At 43.5% G+C, this 19,736-nt stretch overlaps 1 protein-coding gene across 1 annotated transcript in view; it reads right to left on the reverse strand.

The window, feature by feature from the left end:
* The window catches only part of LOC311138369 (cadherin-22-like), a 111,368-nt gene that overhangs the window by 45,502 nt on the left and 46,130 nt on the right, over positions 1 to 19,736 (reverse strand). Inside the window, exons 3-6 of the mRNA XM_084173029.1 lie at positions 16,352 to 16,471; positions 10,668 to 10,835; positions 7,129 to 7,316; positions 4,608 to 4,864 (exon numbers count right to left, since the gene is read on the reverse strand). Of these exons, the coding sequence (XP_084029155.1) occupies positions 4,608 to 4,864; positions 7,129 to 7,316; positions 10,668 to 10,835; positions 16,352 to 16,471 (733 nt within the window). The remainder of the gene's footprint in view (positions 1 to 4,607; positions 4,865 to 7,128; positions 7,317 to 10,667; positions 10,836 to 16,351; positions 16,472 to 19,736) is intronic.

Consider the following 19,736-nt stretch of genomic DNA (forward strand, 5'->3'; position numbering starts at 1 on the left):
CCAGTTAGTGCAGGGTGGCAGGGGTGTGAGAGAGTGATGGCCCTTGGGCACCGGGCACCTGGGTTAGTTCCATCCAATAGAGATGATTAAAGTGATATCGATGGGCATGGTACCGCGCCAACACTCAGGTGCCGGCACTGCCATTGTGTTGTACTTTATTACACCTGGAGCACTTTCAGTTCAGCCTCATGCATTTTTAATACAGGTAATTTGCACATCCTGTGTGTGTCGGTGTGTGTGAAGCTCTGTCCATCGCACTCGACTAGCCTCTTTTATTCCTCCACCAAAGACCTAAGAGGCTCTGGCACGAAATAATATAATTTTGTTCATAAATAGGGATCTGATCGAACTCAAAGCCGTGTGAGATATTGATGAACCCTCTAGCACGGTCATCAGTCAATGCGGTAGCCTTCGGTAATGTGGTCCTGACGTCGTAAAAATTGATGAATCAATGTATTCATGATTCATATTTGTTTTATGGAGCGGTGTCTTCCCATGGTGTGTTTATTACCATTGTTTGGATTGAAATGTCAATCCCAAACTCCATGTACGCTCCATGACAACCTGGGATGGTTGTTTGTATCGGGGCTCATCTCAATGTTTGTTGATATAAGATGACATTTGCATCAGCAGTGTTAGTGAATATCTTACAATTACTTATTTATAAATGCAGTCCTATAAATGCAGTTATGTAGTCCTTATTTTATTTTGACATGAAATTGCACAAATAAAGTTGGGTCATTTAAAGCTACAGTATAAACAAGTTTCTATTTGTTGAACGTTCTACTTCTTTACTAGTGAACTATACATTATACTAATGGAATGTCTTATTATACACTATTAGAAGAAAAGGTGCTATCTAGAACCTAAAATGGTTATTCGGCTGTTCCCATAGGAGAACCCTTTGAAGAACCCTTTTTGGTCCAGGTAAGAACCCTTTTGTTTCTAGGTTCCACACTCATTCAGAGTCCTCTGCTGCGCATTTAACCATCCATGTCAACTTCCCTGATTACACGGTAGTTCCCCAGTGTAAGGCGCTGGTAGATTCAGGCGCAGCTGGGAACTTTATGGACAGGTCTTTAGCTCTTAGTCTACGTATTACATTGGTTCCCCTGTCTATTCCATTGCCTGTCAAAGTACTTGACAATCGACCATTAGAGTCAGGTTTTGTTAGAGGCTACCGCACCAGTCACTATGATTACGCAGGAGACCCATAATGAGCATATCACGTTTCATACTATTGAGTCCCTTGATTTCCCTGTTGTGTTGGGCCTTCCCTGGCTAGCACTACACGACCCCACCTTTTCATGGCCGCAGAGGGCTCTCACGGGGTGGTCGCGAGAGTGTCAGGGTAGGTGTCTAGCTTTTTCCGTTGGTATGACCATGGTGGAAAGTCCAGACAATGCCTCCACCGTGCGCATTCCCCCCAAATACCTCGATTTGGCACACACCTTTTCCAAAACGCAGGCGACCAGCACTACGTGGTGCCAGAGGACATAGTGTCTGACCGGGGTCCCCAGTTTACGTCTAGGGTCTGGAAGGCGTTCATGGAACGTCTGGGGGTCTCGGTCAGCCTGACCTCTTGGTTTCACCCCAAATCTAATGGGGATGTGGAACGGGTGAATCAAGATGTGGGTAGGTTTCTGCGGTCTACTGCCAGGACCGGCCGGGGGAGTGGTCGGTGTTCTTGCCATCCTCCACTAACATGTCACCATTTCAATGTGTTTTAGGGTATCAGCCAGTCCTGGCATCGTGGCATCAGAGCCAGACCGAATTTCCTGCGGTGGACGACTGGTTTCGGCGCGCGGAGGAGACGTGGAACGCCACCCACGTCCACCTCCAGCGCGCCATGCATCACCAGAAGTCCAACGCTGACCGCCACCCCGGTCTTTGTACCGGATGATCGGGTCTGGCTCTCGACCCTCCGCCTGCCCTGCCGGAAGCTGGGCCCGCGGTTTGTGGGGCCATTCAAAGTCCTGAGGAGAGTAAACAGGGTTACGTATAGGTTACTACTCCCTCCTGATTACCGTAATTAACCCCTCGTTTCACATATCTCTCCTCAGGCCGGTGGTGGCTGGTCCACTCTTACGACTCCCTCCGAAGCTGCCTCATCTCCTTATTCGGGCAGGCTTCGGCGTTCGTCGTCACCGACCTTCTAGCCACTGCCGCTCCTCTTTTCATCATTCCATTTGTTTTGTCTTGTTTTTCACACAAACCTGGTACATAGCCCCTCATCAGTCTCTGTATAAGTATTCCCTATGCTCCCCCATGTCTTTGTGTGTTATTGTTCCATGTGGAGGTGTCGCTATCTCTTTTGTTACTTTTATCGCCGGGATAGTCACCCGTGTGTTTTGCTTTCCCAGTACGCATTAAAGTCACACTCTATTTGGTTTACACATTGCTGTGGACTGCTGTATTGGTCAAATAAACCCTATTCTATGATTCCCACCTCCTGCGCCTGGCTCCGTCCTACTCACCTTGTTACAGTTTTGATATAAAATAGTGAGTTATTAGCCCAGTTATACAGTGAAGGAAAAAAGTATTTGATCCCCTGCTGATTTTGTACGTTTACCCACTGACAAAGAAATGATCAGTCTATAATTTTAATGGTAGGTTTATTTGAACAGTGAGAGACAGAATAACAACAACAAAATCCAGAAAAACGCATGTCAAAAATGTTATAAATTGATTTGCATTTTAATGAGGGAAATAAGTATTTGACCCCCTCTCAATCAGAAAGAGTTCTGGCTCCCAGGTGTCTTTTATACAGGTAACGAGCTGAGATTAGGAGCACACTCTTAAAGGGAGTGCTCCTAATCTCAGCTTGTTACCTGTATAAAAGACACCTGTCCACAGAAGCAATCAATCAATCAGATTCCAAACTCTCCACCATGGCCAAGACCAAAGAGCTCTCCAAGGATGTCAGGGACAAGATTGTAGACCTACACAAGGCTGGAATCACCATCGCCAAGCAGCTTGGTGAGAAGGTGACAACAGTTGGTGCGATTATTTGCAAATGGAAGAAACACAAAAGAACTGTCAATCTCCCTCGGCATGGAGCTCCATGCAAGATCTCACCTCGTGGAGTTGCAATGATCATGAGAACGGTGAGGAATCAGCCCAGAACTACACGGGAGGATCTTGTCAATGATCTCAAGGCAGCTGGGACCATAGTCACCAAGAAAACAATTGGTAACACAGTACGCCGTGAAGGACTGAAATCCTGCAGCACCCGCAAGGTCCCCCTGCTCAAGAAAGCACATATACAGGGCCGTCTGAAGTTTGCCAATGAACATCTGAATGATTCAGAGGAGAACTGGGTGAAAGTGTTGTGGTCAGATGAGACCAAAATCGAGGTCTTTGGCATCAACTCAACTCGCCGTGTTTGGAGGAGGAGGAATGCTGCCTATGACCCCAAAAACATCATCCACACCATCAAACATGGAGGTGGAAACATTATGCTTTGGGGGTGTTTTTCTGCTAAGGGGACAGGACAACTTCACCTCATCAAAGGGATGATGGACGGGGCCATGTACCGTGAAATCTTGGGTGAGAACCTCCTTCCCTCAGCCAGGGCATTGAAAATGGGTCGTGGATGGGTTTTCCAGCATGAAAATGACCCAAAACACACGGTCAAGGCAACAAAGGAGTGGCTCAAGAAGAAGCACATTAAGGTCCTGGAGTGGCCTAGCCAGTCTCCAGACCTTAATCCCATAGAAATCTGTGGAGGGAGCTGAAGGTTTGAGTTGCCAAACGTCAGCCTTGAAACCTTAATGACTTGGAGAAGAACTGCAAAGAGGAGTGGAACAAAATCCCTCCTGAGATGTGTGCAAACCTGGTGGCCAACTACAATAAACGTCTGACCACTGTGATTGCCAACAAGGGTTTTTCCACCAAGTACTAAGTCATGTTTTGCTGAGGGGTCAAATACTTATTTCCCTCATTAAAATGCAAATCAATTTATACAATTTTTGACATGCGTTTTTCTGGATTTTTCTGTTGTTATTCTGTCTCTCACTGTTCAAATAAACCTACCATTAAAATTACAGACTGATCATGTCTTTGTCAGTGGGCAAACATACAAAATCAGCAGGGGATCAAATACTTTTTTCCCTCACTGTAGCTAATTTCTGGTCAGCAATAGGCGAGTGATTGCTTCCAACAAGAGAACAAAATGTTTACATTTCAAGGTAAAGAAATGTTTGTCTTAAAGGGGCAGTGTTGTATTTTGAGACCGGCTAGAATAAGCTAAGAAGCCAATAGGCAGAAGGTAGCATAGCCTCCATTATTGTCTGATTCTCTGTACTAATAATGGTATGGGAATAATAATGCATTTTATTTTGTGTTTCTTGCATCATCACATAATACAATGTTAGTCACTTACTTGTCTGAAGGACAAGCAGGTGACTAAAAACATTGAACACCACACATGGCTGCTACTGTAGGATGTATCACAGAATAGCTATTTCCATCTGAAAATGTTATGGGATGCATTTTCTCAATCATTTTTGATGGTAGGCCACTCTGATAGGCTTACTGTACATTATGATCAAATAGCCACAGTGACCTACCTGAAACGCTGTTACAGTAGGATCCATGATCCATACCTGACAGGTGCGTTCTCCATGTCCGGGTCCTTGGCAGTCACAGTGCCCACCAGCGCACCTAGCCTGGCATCCTCCTGGACCTCCAAGATGGCTCCCTCGGCAGGGTGGAAGACCGGCGGCTCATCAGTGTCAGTTACGCTGACCCGCACGATGGTCTGGTCCCGAAACGAGCCCAGCTCAGAAAAGCGGGGGTCTACGTGCTTGTTGACAGCCTCCACCACCACGTTGTGTGTGCGCTTGCTCTCAAAATCCAATGCCTTAACAGAGCACAAACAGAGAGGAGCTAAAGCAGTGACATATCACAAAGGGTGCCTACGTGTAAGCTGAACAGGTATAAGTACTCCTTCATTGTCTATCAAATATATTGCAAACATTAAGAACACATGTTTGCAAATATATTAAATATAAAAAAACTGAAATATTACATTTACATAAGTATTCAGACCCTATACCCAGTACTTTGTTGAAGCATCTTGGCAGCGATTACAGCCTAGAGTCTTCTTGGGTATGACACTACAAGCTTGGCACATCTGTATTTGGGGAGTTTCTCCCATTCTTCTCTGCAGATCTTCTCAAGCTTTGTCAGGTTGGATGGGAAGCGTCACAGCACAGCTATTTTCAGGTCTCTCCAGAGATGTTCGATCAGGTTAAAGTCCAGCCTCTGGCTGGGCCACTCAAGGACATTAAGAGACTTGTTCCCGAAGCCAATCCTGCGTTATCTTGGCTGTGTGCTTAGGGTCGTTGTCCTGTTGGAAGGTGAACTTTCGCCCCAGTCTAAGGTCCTGAGTGCTCTGGAGCAGGTTTTGATCAAGGATCTCTCTGTACTTTGCTCTATTCATCTGTCCCTCGATCCTGACTAGTGTCCCAGTCCCTGCCGCTGAAAAACATCCCCACAGCATGAGCTGCCACCACCATGCTTCACCGTAGGAATGGTGCCAGGTTTCCTCCAGACGTGACGCTTGGCATTCAGGCCTAAGAGTTCAATCTTGGTTTCATCAGAACAGAGAATTTTGTTTCTCATGGTCACGTGCCTTTTACTGAGGAGTGGCTTCCGTCTGGCCACTCTACCATAAAGGCCTGATTGGTGGAGTGCTGCAGAGATGGTTGTCCTGCTGGAAGGTTCTCCCATCTCCACAGAGGAACTCTGGAGTTCTATCAGAGTGATCATCGGGTTCTTGGTCACCTACCTGACCAAGGCCCTTCTCCCCCGATTGCTCAGTTTGGCCGGGCAGCCAGCTCTAGGAAGAGTCTTGGTGGTTCCAAACTTCTTCCATTTAAGAATGATGGAGGCAACTGTGTTCTTGGGGACCTTCAATGCTGCAGAAATTTTTTGGTACCCTTCCCCAGATCTGTGCCTCCACACAATCCTGTCTCGGAGCTCTACGGACAATTCCTTCCACCTCATGGCTTGGTTTTTGCTCTGACATGCACTGTCAACTGTGGGACCTTACATTGACAGGTGTGTGCCTTTCCAAATCATGTCCAATCAATTGAATTCACCACAGGTGGACTCCAATCAAGTTGTAGAAAAATATCAAGGATGATCAATGGAAACAGGATGCACCTGAGCTCAATTTCAAGTCTCATAGCAAGGGTCTTAATACTTATGTAAATATTTCTAAAAACCTGTTTTTGCTTTGTCATTATGGGGTATTGTGTGTAGATTGATGAGGATTTTTATTTATTTAATCAATTTCAAAATAAGGCTATATAGTAACAGAATGTGGAAAAAGAGAAGGGGTCTGAATACTTTACCGAATGCACTGTATGTAGCTGTACGAGACATGTACAATGTGTATGACATCGGTAACATGCAATGCATGTAGTATGTTGAGGTTGTAATGCACAGTGATTATTTTGTGTACAGTAGCACTGTGTGTCTAAGACCATGATCCCCTCAGGGACATTAAAGTGAATCCTATGTTATTCTATCATACTGCAGCTTTAGTTTGCCAGGTGAGTGGTTGTCAAAGGTCTCTGGTATATTACATCTTTATCTTCCAAGCAATCAGTTAAGATTAGTGACAATATATGACAATGTTCTGATGTGATAGAATGTCATGATTTCCTACCCACACAGTCAATCAACATATTGGTTCAACTTAATTAAGATTAGATAGAATCAAGACAAGCAGGAATTAGAAGGATCATTCTGCAATTAAGACTTATAATTGCTGTGATGATAGACTGAACTTCTTTGTGCTTTACAAAATGTAACACAGAAATATCACATCACTGGCACATTCTTTGTTACAGAAAGTAGAAGGTTTTATACTGTAAGCTTTTGCTTCATGTAGGCACAGATCTTAGAACAGTGTTCAGGAGCAACTTTATACAAATCTAACCTATCTAGGATCAGCACAAAAATTGATCTTAGATCATTGTTTACGGGGCAACTTTATCATACTCTAACCTTGAGTGGAAGTTACCCATAGACACAGATCTAGGATCAGGTTACAATCCAAATCAAATCAAATCCTAACTATAACCATTAGGTGGTAAAACTGTATTTTACTCCCACCTTTTTGATGGTGATGATGGCCTCTTGCGTGTCACTGTCGGTGGTGACCTTGAAGAGTTCCCCACCCTCCTCATCTTTGATCAGGTAGCTCATGTCTGTGTTCTCCCCCATGTCTGCGTCCGTGGCGATCACCCTCCCCACCGGCGTCCCCACGGCTGCCCCCTCAGACACCGAAAACTGGTACATCTCTGAAGAAGAGGAGTGGGGAGTAGGTGGAGAAAGTGGCGGGGGAGATATGAGGAAGAAGAGGAGAGAAGGTGGAGGAGGGTGAAGATTAGGGGAAGCATGATGAAAAAAGGATGATGATGAGGAGGAGGACGAGGAGGAGGAGGAAATAAGATTTGGGAGGGAGGAAGAGAAGTAGATGATGAAGACGATTGGGAGGAGGAGGAAGAAAGAAAAATGCCTTCAATTCATAAGACCACAATTTACTCTATGTATGAGCACTTCCATAATCAGCAAAAAGATAATTCACCCAGGATCTTTATTCTGTAGAGACAACATGCATCCCATCCACCCCTGGTGTTTGACCCATAATCCCATTGGTACTCGATTCAATGCCCTATTTGCTATATCTTTAACCAAAGCCTAAAGGAATGTGTGTGTCCACAGGCGTGGAAGGAAGCGAAAGTAATTCCACTGCCTAAAAATAGTAAAGCACCCATTGCTGGCTCTAACAGCCACCCAAACAGTTTGCTGCCTGTTCTTAGTAAACTGATGGAGAGGATTGTGTTTGACCAAATACAATGCTATTTTTCTGAGAAAAGTAAACTACTGATGCATATAGAGAAGGGCACTGAACTTGTACTGCACTGACTCAGATGACTGATGACTGGTTAAAGTAAGATAAGATAAGATAAGATAAGATAAGATAGTTGGAGCTGTATTGTTAGATTTCAGTGGAGCCTTTGAAGTTTTTGATCATAAATTGTTACTGAAAAAACTAACTTGCTATGGCTTTACATCATCTGCCATCACATGGTTGGAAAGTTAATATAGAACACAGAGAGTGTTCTTCAATGGAAGATTCTCTAACATCAGATATGTACAGTGTGGTGTCCCTTAGGGCAGTTGACTTGGGCCGTTACTCTTATCTATGTTTCCAAATGATTTGCCACTAGTCTTACACAAAGCTAGAATGACTATGTATGCAGCTGATTCCACACTCTACATGTCAGAGCAAGTTGAGAAAGCTAAACTTCTAGGTATAACAAAGGATGGTCAATTATCATGGGCAAGTCATATGCACAAAGTTGTGAAGATGGGGAGGGGTATGTCTGTTAGAAAAATGATCTGCGTTTTTGACACAAAAATCAACTGTACTAGTTGTTCAGGCTCTGATCTTGTCCCATCTTGATTACTGTCAAATAATATGGTCAAGTCCTGCAAAGAAAGACATAGCAAAGCTGATGCTGGCTCAAAACAGAGAAGCACGCCTTGCCCTTAACTGCACATACAGAACTAACATCAACAACATGCATGCCAGTCTTTCCTGGTTGAGGGTTGACGAGAGATGAACTGCTTCTCTTCTAGTTTCAATGAGAAATATTACTGTGACCAGGGGTCTCTTCACAGTCCCCAACTCCAAAACGAATCCATGGCAACGTACAGTTTTATACAGAGCCATGATCGCATGGAACTCCCTTCCATCTCCAATTACTCAAGCAAACAGCAAAATGTACTTAAAAAAAAAACTGATTAAACAACAACTAATGAAATGCAGGGACTGTGAGAGGACACAGACACGCGCACACACACACACACACTCTAACACACATAATTGTTGTTGTTGTATTGTTTGTATATCGTTGTGTATTTTACATTTGTGTGACTGTCCTTGTCTATCAGTGTATCAGTGTTTTGGTACTTGTCATGTTTTGTGTTTTTTTGTGGACCCCAGGAAGAGTAGCTGCTGCTTCTGCAAAAGCTAATGGGGATCCAAATAAACACATAAATGCACTGGGTCTTTGGCTCAGGTTAGACCAAGGCATGATGCATTTATGTTAAGGTCTGTTAAAGATGCTCACCCACAGGTGATAATTGTTAGGGCATTGAGTCTACTGCCACCACATATAGCAGGGTTTAAGCTAACTCTTTCAATACTCTCCTGTAGAATTTTTAAATAGACTTTCTAATTAACTTTTTTTGGACCACAGCACAAAGCCACATTTTGTGTGGGATGCCAGCGTCAATTCAAAACAGAAAATCTAATTCTCCTCAATGATTCTCAATGAGAACAAAATGTAATTGGGAATTGGGATTTCAGTTTACTTCCTGAATGGATAGAATTTAAATAAAATTGACCCCAACCATGTGGGACACAGTGTCACGACTTCGGCCGAGGCTGCCCCCCCTCCTTGTTCGGGTAGGCTTCGGCGTTCGTCGTCACCGGAGTACTAACCACTGCCGCCCCAATCATCATCACAATTGTCTTGTCAATCACACACACCTGGTTCTAATCCCCTAATTTGTCTGTGTATAAGTGTTCCCTCTGCCCCCTTGTCCTTGTGGGTGATTGTTAATTGTGAGAGTATGTAGCTCGGTGGAGCTACTCATAACATTGTGTTGCCAGGGTAGATTTTCCCCCTGTGCCTATGTATTATTGGATTCCGTTACAGTGTAATTGCCAGGGATGTTTGTTTCCCCTGTGCCTGTTTCGTTGATAGCTATTGGAGCACATTTGTGTGTCAACTAAGGAATAAACTCTGTATTCTGTGATTACCCTCCTGCGCCTGACACCTTTCACTACACTCACCACACACAGATAAATAAAACAGCTGCACATGTCGCACAATCCCATTCATAAAAAAAAATGTTTGCCCTTTTTTCTCCCCAATTTCGTGATTACAAACTTGTCTTATCACTGCAACTCCCCAACGGGCTCGGGAGAGCCGAAGGTTGAGTTGTGTGTAGTACTGCTTTGGTTCAAGTTTGTTCACTTGAGTTTCATTTATCAAAGACGCTCTGAGAAATAAAATAGAAAAGTATCAGAATTCTAAATTGCAGGAAAATGCAAGGCCCTGTTTAAATTATTTAGACAGGCAACCTTCCTTCCTTGTTTCCTTAAACTTAGCACAGATCTATAAGTGATTGGAAAAGGGTAAGCAAGCTCACCAACCTATTAATTTCACCAGTTCAGATCTGTGAGTACTGTGAGTAGGCAGGAAGGAAGGATGCATTTCTGAAGTATTCAAACAGGACCCTGTATATTGACAACCGTGTTCCATTATGGCCTTTGACCTTTCTCCAGCTGATACATTATGAATGTCAACAGCATAAATCCATACCACTGGAATAAAAAAATTGTTAATCGGCTCAACTGATTATGTGTCTTATCATATGCAGACATATGGAAACTCCCAAAACCATTTTCATCAGTTGATTGCCTAACCCTTCTAAGCATAGTGTTAGACCTGTGGATAAATATAAGTGAAATGATTTTCTCCATGTGCTTCTGACTACTTCATTATATTACTGATGGGTGTAAGTGCACCGCAAGCATATATCTCGTCCCGCCTCTTAATAAGAGAGTGACTCACTCTGCGGAAAGCGTGGTGGGTTGTCATTAACATCTGTGATAACTATGGTCACTGTGGTGGAGCCGGAGAGACCGCCCATTTGGCCTGCCATGTCGGTTGCCTTGACGACCAGCTCGTAGCGATCCTGCTTCTCCCGGTCCAGATCTGCCACGGCTGTCCGAATCAGTCCTGATAAGAGAGAAAGAGAGAGAGGGGGGAGAAAGATGGAGGGCGAGAGAGACGCCGAAAGGGAAAGGTCACGTTAGCGCTCAGCTCTCATATGTGATAGCCTGCTAAATCTTCTCTAGTTGCGAATATCAACTTCAGTTAAGCACTCTATTAGAGGCACAAGTGCGGCACATTCCATTTCACCGTCTCTGCTCGTCTTGATAGAGTAGATTGTGTCACATCCTTGCCTCCATGCTTATATCATTACGGCTGAGCTGTATTAAAATGAATAATATATAGGGGCCAGAATGAAGGCACACACCACTGAAGAATGTTCCGGCGAAAAAGCCTGTTCACGTCTTTCACTGGCAGTTGGGGAGGATGGGATTTAAGAGAGAAAACCAAAACAATCTCATGACTTCTCTTCATCTGACTCGAGTGAGCATTTTGTGAAGTTCCGACACTTTAACAATGCCATAAATATATGTATGTTTACCACCTTACCCCAAACATGACCTTTCTAGGTATGTTTCTCCAAGAACCTGGCATAAAATAACATGGCAATATACCATGGGCAGTATACACCCGGAACTCAATTGGAATTGTTAACATCCTCAGAGTATTTCAAAACAGAAATACAAAAGCAGGGCAGGATGTGAATTTCTTCTCCTTTCAGTGCAATTTCCATCCGTATATATTTTCATACCGATCCAAGACTCACTGAACGAGATGATAATGTAAAGAGTCAACTCTCTGGTCAAATAGCGGGAGATATGTGCCGCTGACTACTACAATTATATTCCCTGGTGGGATATCTGCATCAAATTCCATTGTTGCATTGCCCGAGTTGATGGCATCTCTCCCAGTGCCTTGCATTGTGCTTGTCTGCTAGACACACAAATTAGAGATTCCACTCACATTTAACATCAAGTAGCTGCAGGCAATGTTTCTATGTCAGCATACAGTACATAGTCAAATTCCACTGTGGGATATGGAGGCACATAATACTGCTTTCAAGAACCAAGGGCATAGGAGATATCAGAAATGCAGCTTTTTGCATCAGCTCTTTCTTAGTAAGATCTCATTCAACTCAATCAAATGTTTCTTGACTGCTAACGTTTGTAACATGCTTGAAAGGGATTTCATTAATAAAATATATTGCACATCAATTGTCAATGACTGAGCCCTGTGTATTTGACCGTTAGTCGCTCTGGATAAGAGTCTCTGCAAAATTGCCAAAACGTAAATTTATTTTTCTGACAGGGTAGTGAAAGCAGAGTTCCAAGAAGTTGTTATGTCTCTGGAAATGTATGGAATATAATTAGGTAGAATCCTTAGGCTTTCATCCTGAGAAGTAACTCAAAATTGAACTTCAATACCAAATACCATGATGAAGTTAAAATACATTCAAAAGACATAGCGTTCCTTAAGAAAATCCCTCAGACATAGGCCATTGGTCATGGAAACAAAAAGATGGTTAAGGACTAACACTCTTTTGAGTGACTGGGACGACATTACTGAGGTGAAATTCTCAGCTGTTCTGTTCTCTTGATGACCTCTTTTATCTGCACCTACACTACATTACCAAAAGTATGTGGACACCTGCTCATCAGACATTTAATTCCATAATCATGGGCATTAATAGGGAGTTGGTCCCCCATTTGCTGCTATAACAGCCTCCACTCTTCTGGGAAGGCTTTCCACTAGATGTTGGAACATTACTGCAGGGACTTGCTTCCATTCAGCCACAAGAGCATTAGTGAGGTCGGGCACTGATGTTGGGCGATTAGGCCTGGCTCGCAGTCGGCGCTCCAATTCATCCCAAAGGTGTTCGATGGGGTCGAGGTCAGGGCTATGTCCAGGCCATTCAAGTTCTTCCACACCAATCTCGACAAACCATTTCTGTATGGACCTCGCTTTGTGCATGGGGGCATTGTCATGCTGAAACAGGAAAGGGCCTTCCCCAAACTGTTGCCACGAAGTTGGAAGCACAGAATAATCTAGAATGTCACTGTATGCTGTAGCGTTAAGATTTCCCTTCACTGGAACTAAGGGGCCTAGCCCAAACCATGAAAAACAGCCCCAGACCATTATTCCTCCTCCACCAAACTTTACAGTTGGCACTATGCATTCTGGCAGGTAGTGTTCTCCTGGCATCTGCCAAACCCAGATTTGTCCGTCGGACTGCCAGATGGTGTAATGTGATTCATCACTCCAGAGAAGGCGTTTCCACTCTTCCAGAGTCCAATGGCGGCGAGCTTTACAACACTCCAGCCAACGCTTGGCACTGCGCATGGCGATCTTAGGCTTGTGTGCGGCTGCTCGGCCATGGAAACCCATTTCATGTAGCTTCCGAAGAACAGTTATTGTGCTGTCATTGCTTCCAGAGGCAGTTTGGAACTCGGCAGTGAGTGTTGCAACCGAGGACAGACAATTTTTAGGCGTTTCGCGCTTCAGCACTCTGTGGTCCCGTTCTGTGAGCTTGTGTGGCCTACCACTTCGCGGCTGAGCTGTTGTTGCTCCTAGACTTTTCAACGTCACAATAACAGCACTTACAGTTGACTGGCAGCTCTATCAGGGACGAAATCTGACAAACTGACTTGTTGGAAAGGTGGTATCCTATGACGTTGCCACGTTGAAAGTCAATGAGCTCTTCAGTAAGGCCATTCTACTGCCAATGTTTGTCTATGGAGATTGGTATGATCTACGAGTCTCCAGGCCAACGCACCTGAGGCAGGGCCATTTATCATCTAGGCACTAGGCCAATCGAATCAAAGTGGGGAGACCAAAAAAGGAATCATTAAGAGTTTAGTGCAGGGGGACATTTGCAGGCAACACAAACCTTGGGATATGCCTTAGAGACTACAGTTCATGCCCATGTACAGGCCCTCAGACAAGGAAGAAATTTCCACAAATGTGCTGACTGGGAGATACAATTCCAGTTATCTGCATCTCAACAGACTGTAATATAACACTTGAAAGATGTAATGAGAACTATTTCATTTCAATATGTATCCTTATATGTTGAGAAATATAAGTACACAATATGAGGTATGAGACAAGAAATATATAAACTCACTGTTTGCAAATACATCATTATTTCCTTTGATAAAGTATCCAGGACCTCTATACCAGGCAGTGTCAGTGGAAGGCCCTAAAAATTGTCAAAGACTCCAGCCACCCAAGTCATAGACTGTTCTCTCTGCTACCGCATGGCAAGCGGTACCGGAGCGCAAAGTCTGGGACCGAAAGGCTCCTTAACAGCGTCTACCCCCAAGCCATAAGACTGCTGAACAGTTAATGTAATTAAATGGCTACCCAGACTATTTGCATTGACCCCCTTATTTAATTCTTATTTATTCTCTCTTGCACAGGCTCAATGTACACTCACTGGACTCTAACCACACACTCACTGGACTCTAACCACACACTCACTGGACTCTAACCACACACTCACTGGACTCTAACCACACACTCACTGGACTCTAACCACACACTCACTGGACTCTAACCACACACTCACTGGACTCTAACCACACACTCACTGGACTCTAACCACACACTCACTGGACTCTAACCACACACTCACTGGACTCTAACCACACACTCACTGGACTCTAACCACACACTCACACCTACTATACTGACTCTCCAACACACACACAAGGATACACACACAAAACACGCAAACACATGCATATTGACGCCACACACACACATACGTTCACATTCCTTCACACTCTTCACATACGCTGCTGCTACTCTCTGTTTATTATCTATGCATAGTCACTTTACCCGTACCTACATGTATATATTACCTCAATTACCTCGACTAACCCATACCCCTGCACATGGACTCGGTACCGGTACCCCTTGTACAGTGGCTTGCGAAAGTATTCACCCCCTTTGGCATTTTTCCTATTTTGTTGCCTTACAACATGGAATTAAATTAGATTTTTTGGGGGGTTTGTATCATTTGATTTACACAACATGCAAACAAACAAGAAATAAGACACTTTGAAGATGCAAATTGTTGTTGTTGTTGGGTGAAACAAAAAAGAAACACCCCCCCCCCCCCCCCCATTCACATCTAGCCACTGGGATTTTTGCCCATTATTCAAGGCATAACTACTCCAGCTCCTTCAAGTTGGATGGGTTCCGCTGGTGTACAGCAATCTTTAAGTCATACCACATATTCTCAATTGGATTGAGGTCTGGGCTTAGACTAGGCCAGACCTCAGTATGCTTAGGGTCATTGTCCTCTGGAAGGTGAACCTCTGTCCCAGTCTGAAATCTCTGGACTGAAACAGGTTTCCCTCAAGAATTTCCCCGTATTTAGTGCCATCCATCATTCCTTCAATTCTGACCAGTTTCCCAGTCCCTGCCGATGAAAAACATCCCCACAGCATGATGCTGCCACCAACATGCTTCACTGTGGGGATGGTGTTCTCGGGGTGATGAGAGGTGTTGGGTTTGCGCCAGACATAGCATTTTCCTTGATGGCCAAAAAGCTCAATTTTAGTCTCATCTGACCAGAGTACCTTCTTCCATATGTTTAGGGAGTCTCCCACATGCCTTTTGGCGAACACCAAATGTGTTTGCTTATTTTTTTCTTTAAGCAATGGATTTTTTCTGGCCACTCTTCCGTAAAGCCCAGCTCTGTGGAGTGTACGGTTTAAAGTGGTCCTATGGACAGATACTCCAATCTCCGCTGTGGAGCTTTGCAGCTCTTTCAGGGTTGTCTTTGGTCTCTTTGTTGCCTCTCTGATTAATGCCCTCCTTGCCTGGTCCGTGAGTTTTGGTGGGCGGCCCTCTCTTGGCAGGTTTGTTATGGTGCCATATTCTTTACATTTTTTAACAATGGATTTAATGGTGCTCCGTGGGATGTTCAAAGTTTCTGATATTTTTTATAACCCAACCCTGATCTGTACTTCTCCACAACTGTGTCCCTGACCTGTTTGGAGAGCTCCTTGGTCTTCATGGTCCCGCTTGCTTGGTGGTGCCCCTTGCTTAGTGTTGTTAGGTGTATATATATACTGAGATCATGTGACAGATCATGTGACACTTAGGTTGCACACAGGTGGACTTTATTTAACTAATTATGTGACTTCTGAAGGTAATTGGTTGCACCAGATCTTTTTTAGGGGCTTCATAGCAAAGGCGGTGAATACATATGCACGCACGACTTTTCCGTTATTAATTTTTTTCAAATTTTTTGAAACAAGTAATTTTTTTCATTTCACTTCACCAATTTGCACAATTTTGTGTGTGTCCATTACATGAAATCCAAATAAAATCAATTTAAATGACAGGTTGTAATGCAACAAAATAGGAAAAAAATGCCAAGGGGGATGAATACTTTTGCAAGGCACTGTATATAGACTTTACTTTATTTAGCAAATTTTTCTTACTTACTTTGAAAAAATCTGCATTGTTGGTTAAGGGCTCGTAAGTAAGCATTTCATGGTAAGGTCTACACCTGTTGTGACAAATAACATTTGATATGTAATACTACAAGTCTGTGAGTCTGCCCTTACCCGTCTGTCTGTCCACTGTGAAGAAACTCTCTCCATCCAGTACGCTGTACACAACCCTGGCACTGCTCCCATACGTAGGATCATCTGCATCCGACGCAGTGACCTTCATCACCGATGTTCCTGTGGGACAATTACATGTCAGAACAGCACAATAACACAAGGCTTCAGGACGTCCAGGTGAACCCTCCACTCATACAAACAGATAGTGAATCAGTGAGGAAGAGGAACCATGAGACAGAGTGAGAGGGGAGGCTGGAAAGGCTGGGGAGCCATTTCAGTGCCCTGCAATATGTTTGGTCCTCAAAATAATATGTGTTATTTCAGGACACCTCTTTTAAACGACCTCTCCTTCGTGACCGAGTGTTTTCCCCTTCATAGGACAACAAGCTGTGTTTTTCGAGATGAAAGAACATGAAGACATTTAACAACCCTATCTTCAAAGACTGATGAAAAATCGAACCAACGATTAACAGTGATTACAACCACTTATGAACATCAATAGTTTCCACGATGACTTTAAAATTGTGATTTGTTGAGGAACACAGTTGTTTCATTGAAGCATAATTCTTGCGCTGTTCCAAGTCAATTGTGTGTGTAGCCACAAGTCTCTGGCACTGCAATGCAAAGCCCATATTTACATTTAGTCACACATTTTAGCCAAAGCAAAGCCTTAAGGCAATGGGCCTGAGTCATGTTGGGAAAGGAAACTAAACTACCCTTTTAGCTTGTTAGCCATTTCTCTATGGAGAAACACCTTGATTGGGGTGACTGGGTTGGTGGCAGCAATGGCCCCTCGACCTCCATCCCAGGCCAAGCTATAGGTAATTACTGACAACTGGTGTTGTCCACAAAAGGTCACAGCTGTAGCCTTTCCCAGAGCCCTGTCATGCTACTGTCCAGCCGCATAATAGCCGTATGCTAATGATGCTAATTAGCAGGATGTGTCAGCGCTCTGTTTGTTTCCTGTCATGATGGTGCAGGGAAAAGGACAGTGGATTATCATTAAACACCACCCAGCCATTACCACAGGCGCCTTAGATCAGTATCTGTAGCCGCCTTTTTGGTTACGCCTTCATTTTCTCTCGCTAGCAGGGCCCGCAACGTTTCTCCACGGTGGCTTGCGCTAGCTATTAGCAAAGCTAGCAAAAGTTAATGTTTTCTGCAACGGTACGGAACTAAAACCTGGGAATTCTGCGATGTTCTTGAACTTTAAGCTAGCGTCCTATTATTGCACTCCTAAATCCTCGTGATCAGTGTAGCTCTTTAAGTTGAACCTAATTCCCGCTTAGAGTTAATATTTTACCTCACGTTGGATTATTCAATGGCTGGATCTATTGATGTTGTTCGAATGGGGTCTTTAAGCGTGTACTGTGTTGTAGAATACCATCATTATCACTCCTACGAACCGTCCTGATCTCGCTACAGCGAAACATAATGTAAGCTCGTGAGATCAGGATGGTTGGTACGAGGCTAAAAGTAGATACCCTGCCTATCCGCCAATATGAGGTTTTGTGTCATTGTCTGACTGATATCAGTTTGAAACTGTCCTTATCGCCTTAGAAACAGAAGGCATTACAGCAGATAGCTTTTTTGCATTGCTGGAAATGGGTTGGGGGGGGTTGTCCATTTTTGCATACCTGGTTGTGCGTTGGTAAAGCAGGGAAGCCATTCCCTTTCATGGGATTACTTTCTTATCTTAATTTTCCCCAGGTAATAATCAGCGTGACGCTCAGCTGTTTCGGGGCTGCCTGGGTGAAAGGCTGCTGGAAGAACTATATAAATGCAAATTCTACGTTATTGTGTTTATATTAAAAAAGGGGAAGTAGGAGTTAGTCTGCAGCAGCTAGAGTCCTTATTAATACCTTGGCTGGCCTCAGCTTTCACAAGCAGAAGCAGCTAAGGTATTAGTTATCGGCTGGGGTGTTTGTCTGTCTTCAGCAGATTCTACTTTGTGACAGCCTCAAGGGGATTTCAAAAAAAGTTACTGACTAACCCAATAGGTAAACAACAAAATGTTACAGTAATGAGAAAAGCATTTTATTGAAGAAAGAGGCCTTTATTCATTATCTAAATATTTGTTTTGCTCGCTCTCTAAATAGAAGCGGATGAGTAAATTGCATTGAGATGAGATGGAAGGTAGTGGAGTAATTATTTCTTTTTTTAACAGCGTAATGGCAGATATACACTAAGTTCACATATTGTTTTTAACAAGCATGTTTTCCTGTTTGTTTGTAGGTCTTCCTCGTATTCAACTGAGCTTCACATTGAATGTTTTCAGTCTCTGGCTACTGTAGGTTTGGCCGTTACTGTTTTTTTTTTGTTTTTTTTACTGTGGAACCTCACATCACTGCTCCACCAGAATGAAAGGCATTCTGAAGGCTATGGCTGCATACCAAATGGCACCCTATTCCCTAGATCGTGCACTCCTTTTGACCAGGCCCAATAGGGCTCTGGTCAAAAGTAGTCCAAATAGTGCACTATGTAGGGAATAGGGTGCCATTTGGGACAGACTCTATATAATATCCATATACCAGTATCGTACATACATCACTATTCATGCTCAGCAATGGCGTTGATGTTACATCAGCTAATAGATATGGACTGCATATCCCTGCCAATTTCATACTGAAGACACACAACTCGGAGGTAGATGCAGTTTTTGAATGGGAGAGAGACAATGTATATCTGAGGAAATGTATCAGGAAACAGTCCCTGCCACTGCGCAAAGATCTCAGAATTGTGTTGTCACAATGGCAATATGAACATAATTTCTTTGAAACTTATCGTTTTGACCATGTTTGTATCAATCAAATCAAATGTATCTTATAAAGACATTTTTACATCAGCAGTTGTCACAAAGTACTGTATCTGGCCTCATCTCCATTGCTTCTTAGTTGTCTAACGTGGACATGAACGGAGGAGTCTGGCATACCATTACCCATCACCCATCTAACTACTTTACACCCTTCTCAGTTGAAACAGTTGAGGAAAATTAGTAGTGACTGGCTGTGTCATAAAAGATACATTAAAGAGCCCCTGCTTAATTTCTGTCGTAAAAACACCCCCGCCTAAATGTCTCCTCTCAGCTTTCAATCTGTCTGTCTCTCATTGGAAAAAGCGTGGAGTGGTGAACTGCATATTTCACAGATGCTCTGTAATGGCGTCCAAAAAGCATACTGGACAACAATGCTAAATGTGGTGCTTTCGGTTGCTTATTATATAGCAATAGCATGTTAGTTACTAAGTAATAAAGTGTTAATTACAAAAATGAGGTCATATACTGTGTCAGCGTTTTAAAACATGTAATAGTTCAAAGCGCTAGGTGTGTGGAGTGTGTCTGAGTAATTGTACCCTTAATGATATACTGTACTGGGGATGAAAAATA

This window comes from Coregonus lavaretus, assembly GCF_964263955.1.
Source record: "Coregonus lavaretus genome assembly, chromosome: 12".
In the NCBI taxonomy this organism is placed as follows: domain Eukaryota; kingdom Metazoa; phylum Chordata; class Actinopteri; order Salmoniformes; family Salmonidae; genus Coregonus; species Coregonus lavaretus.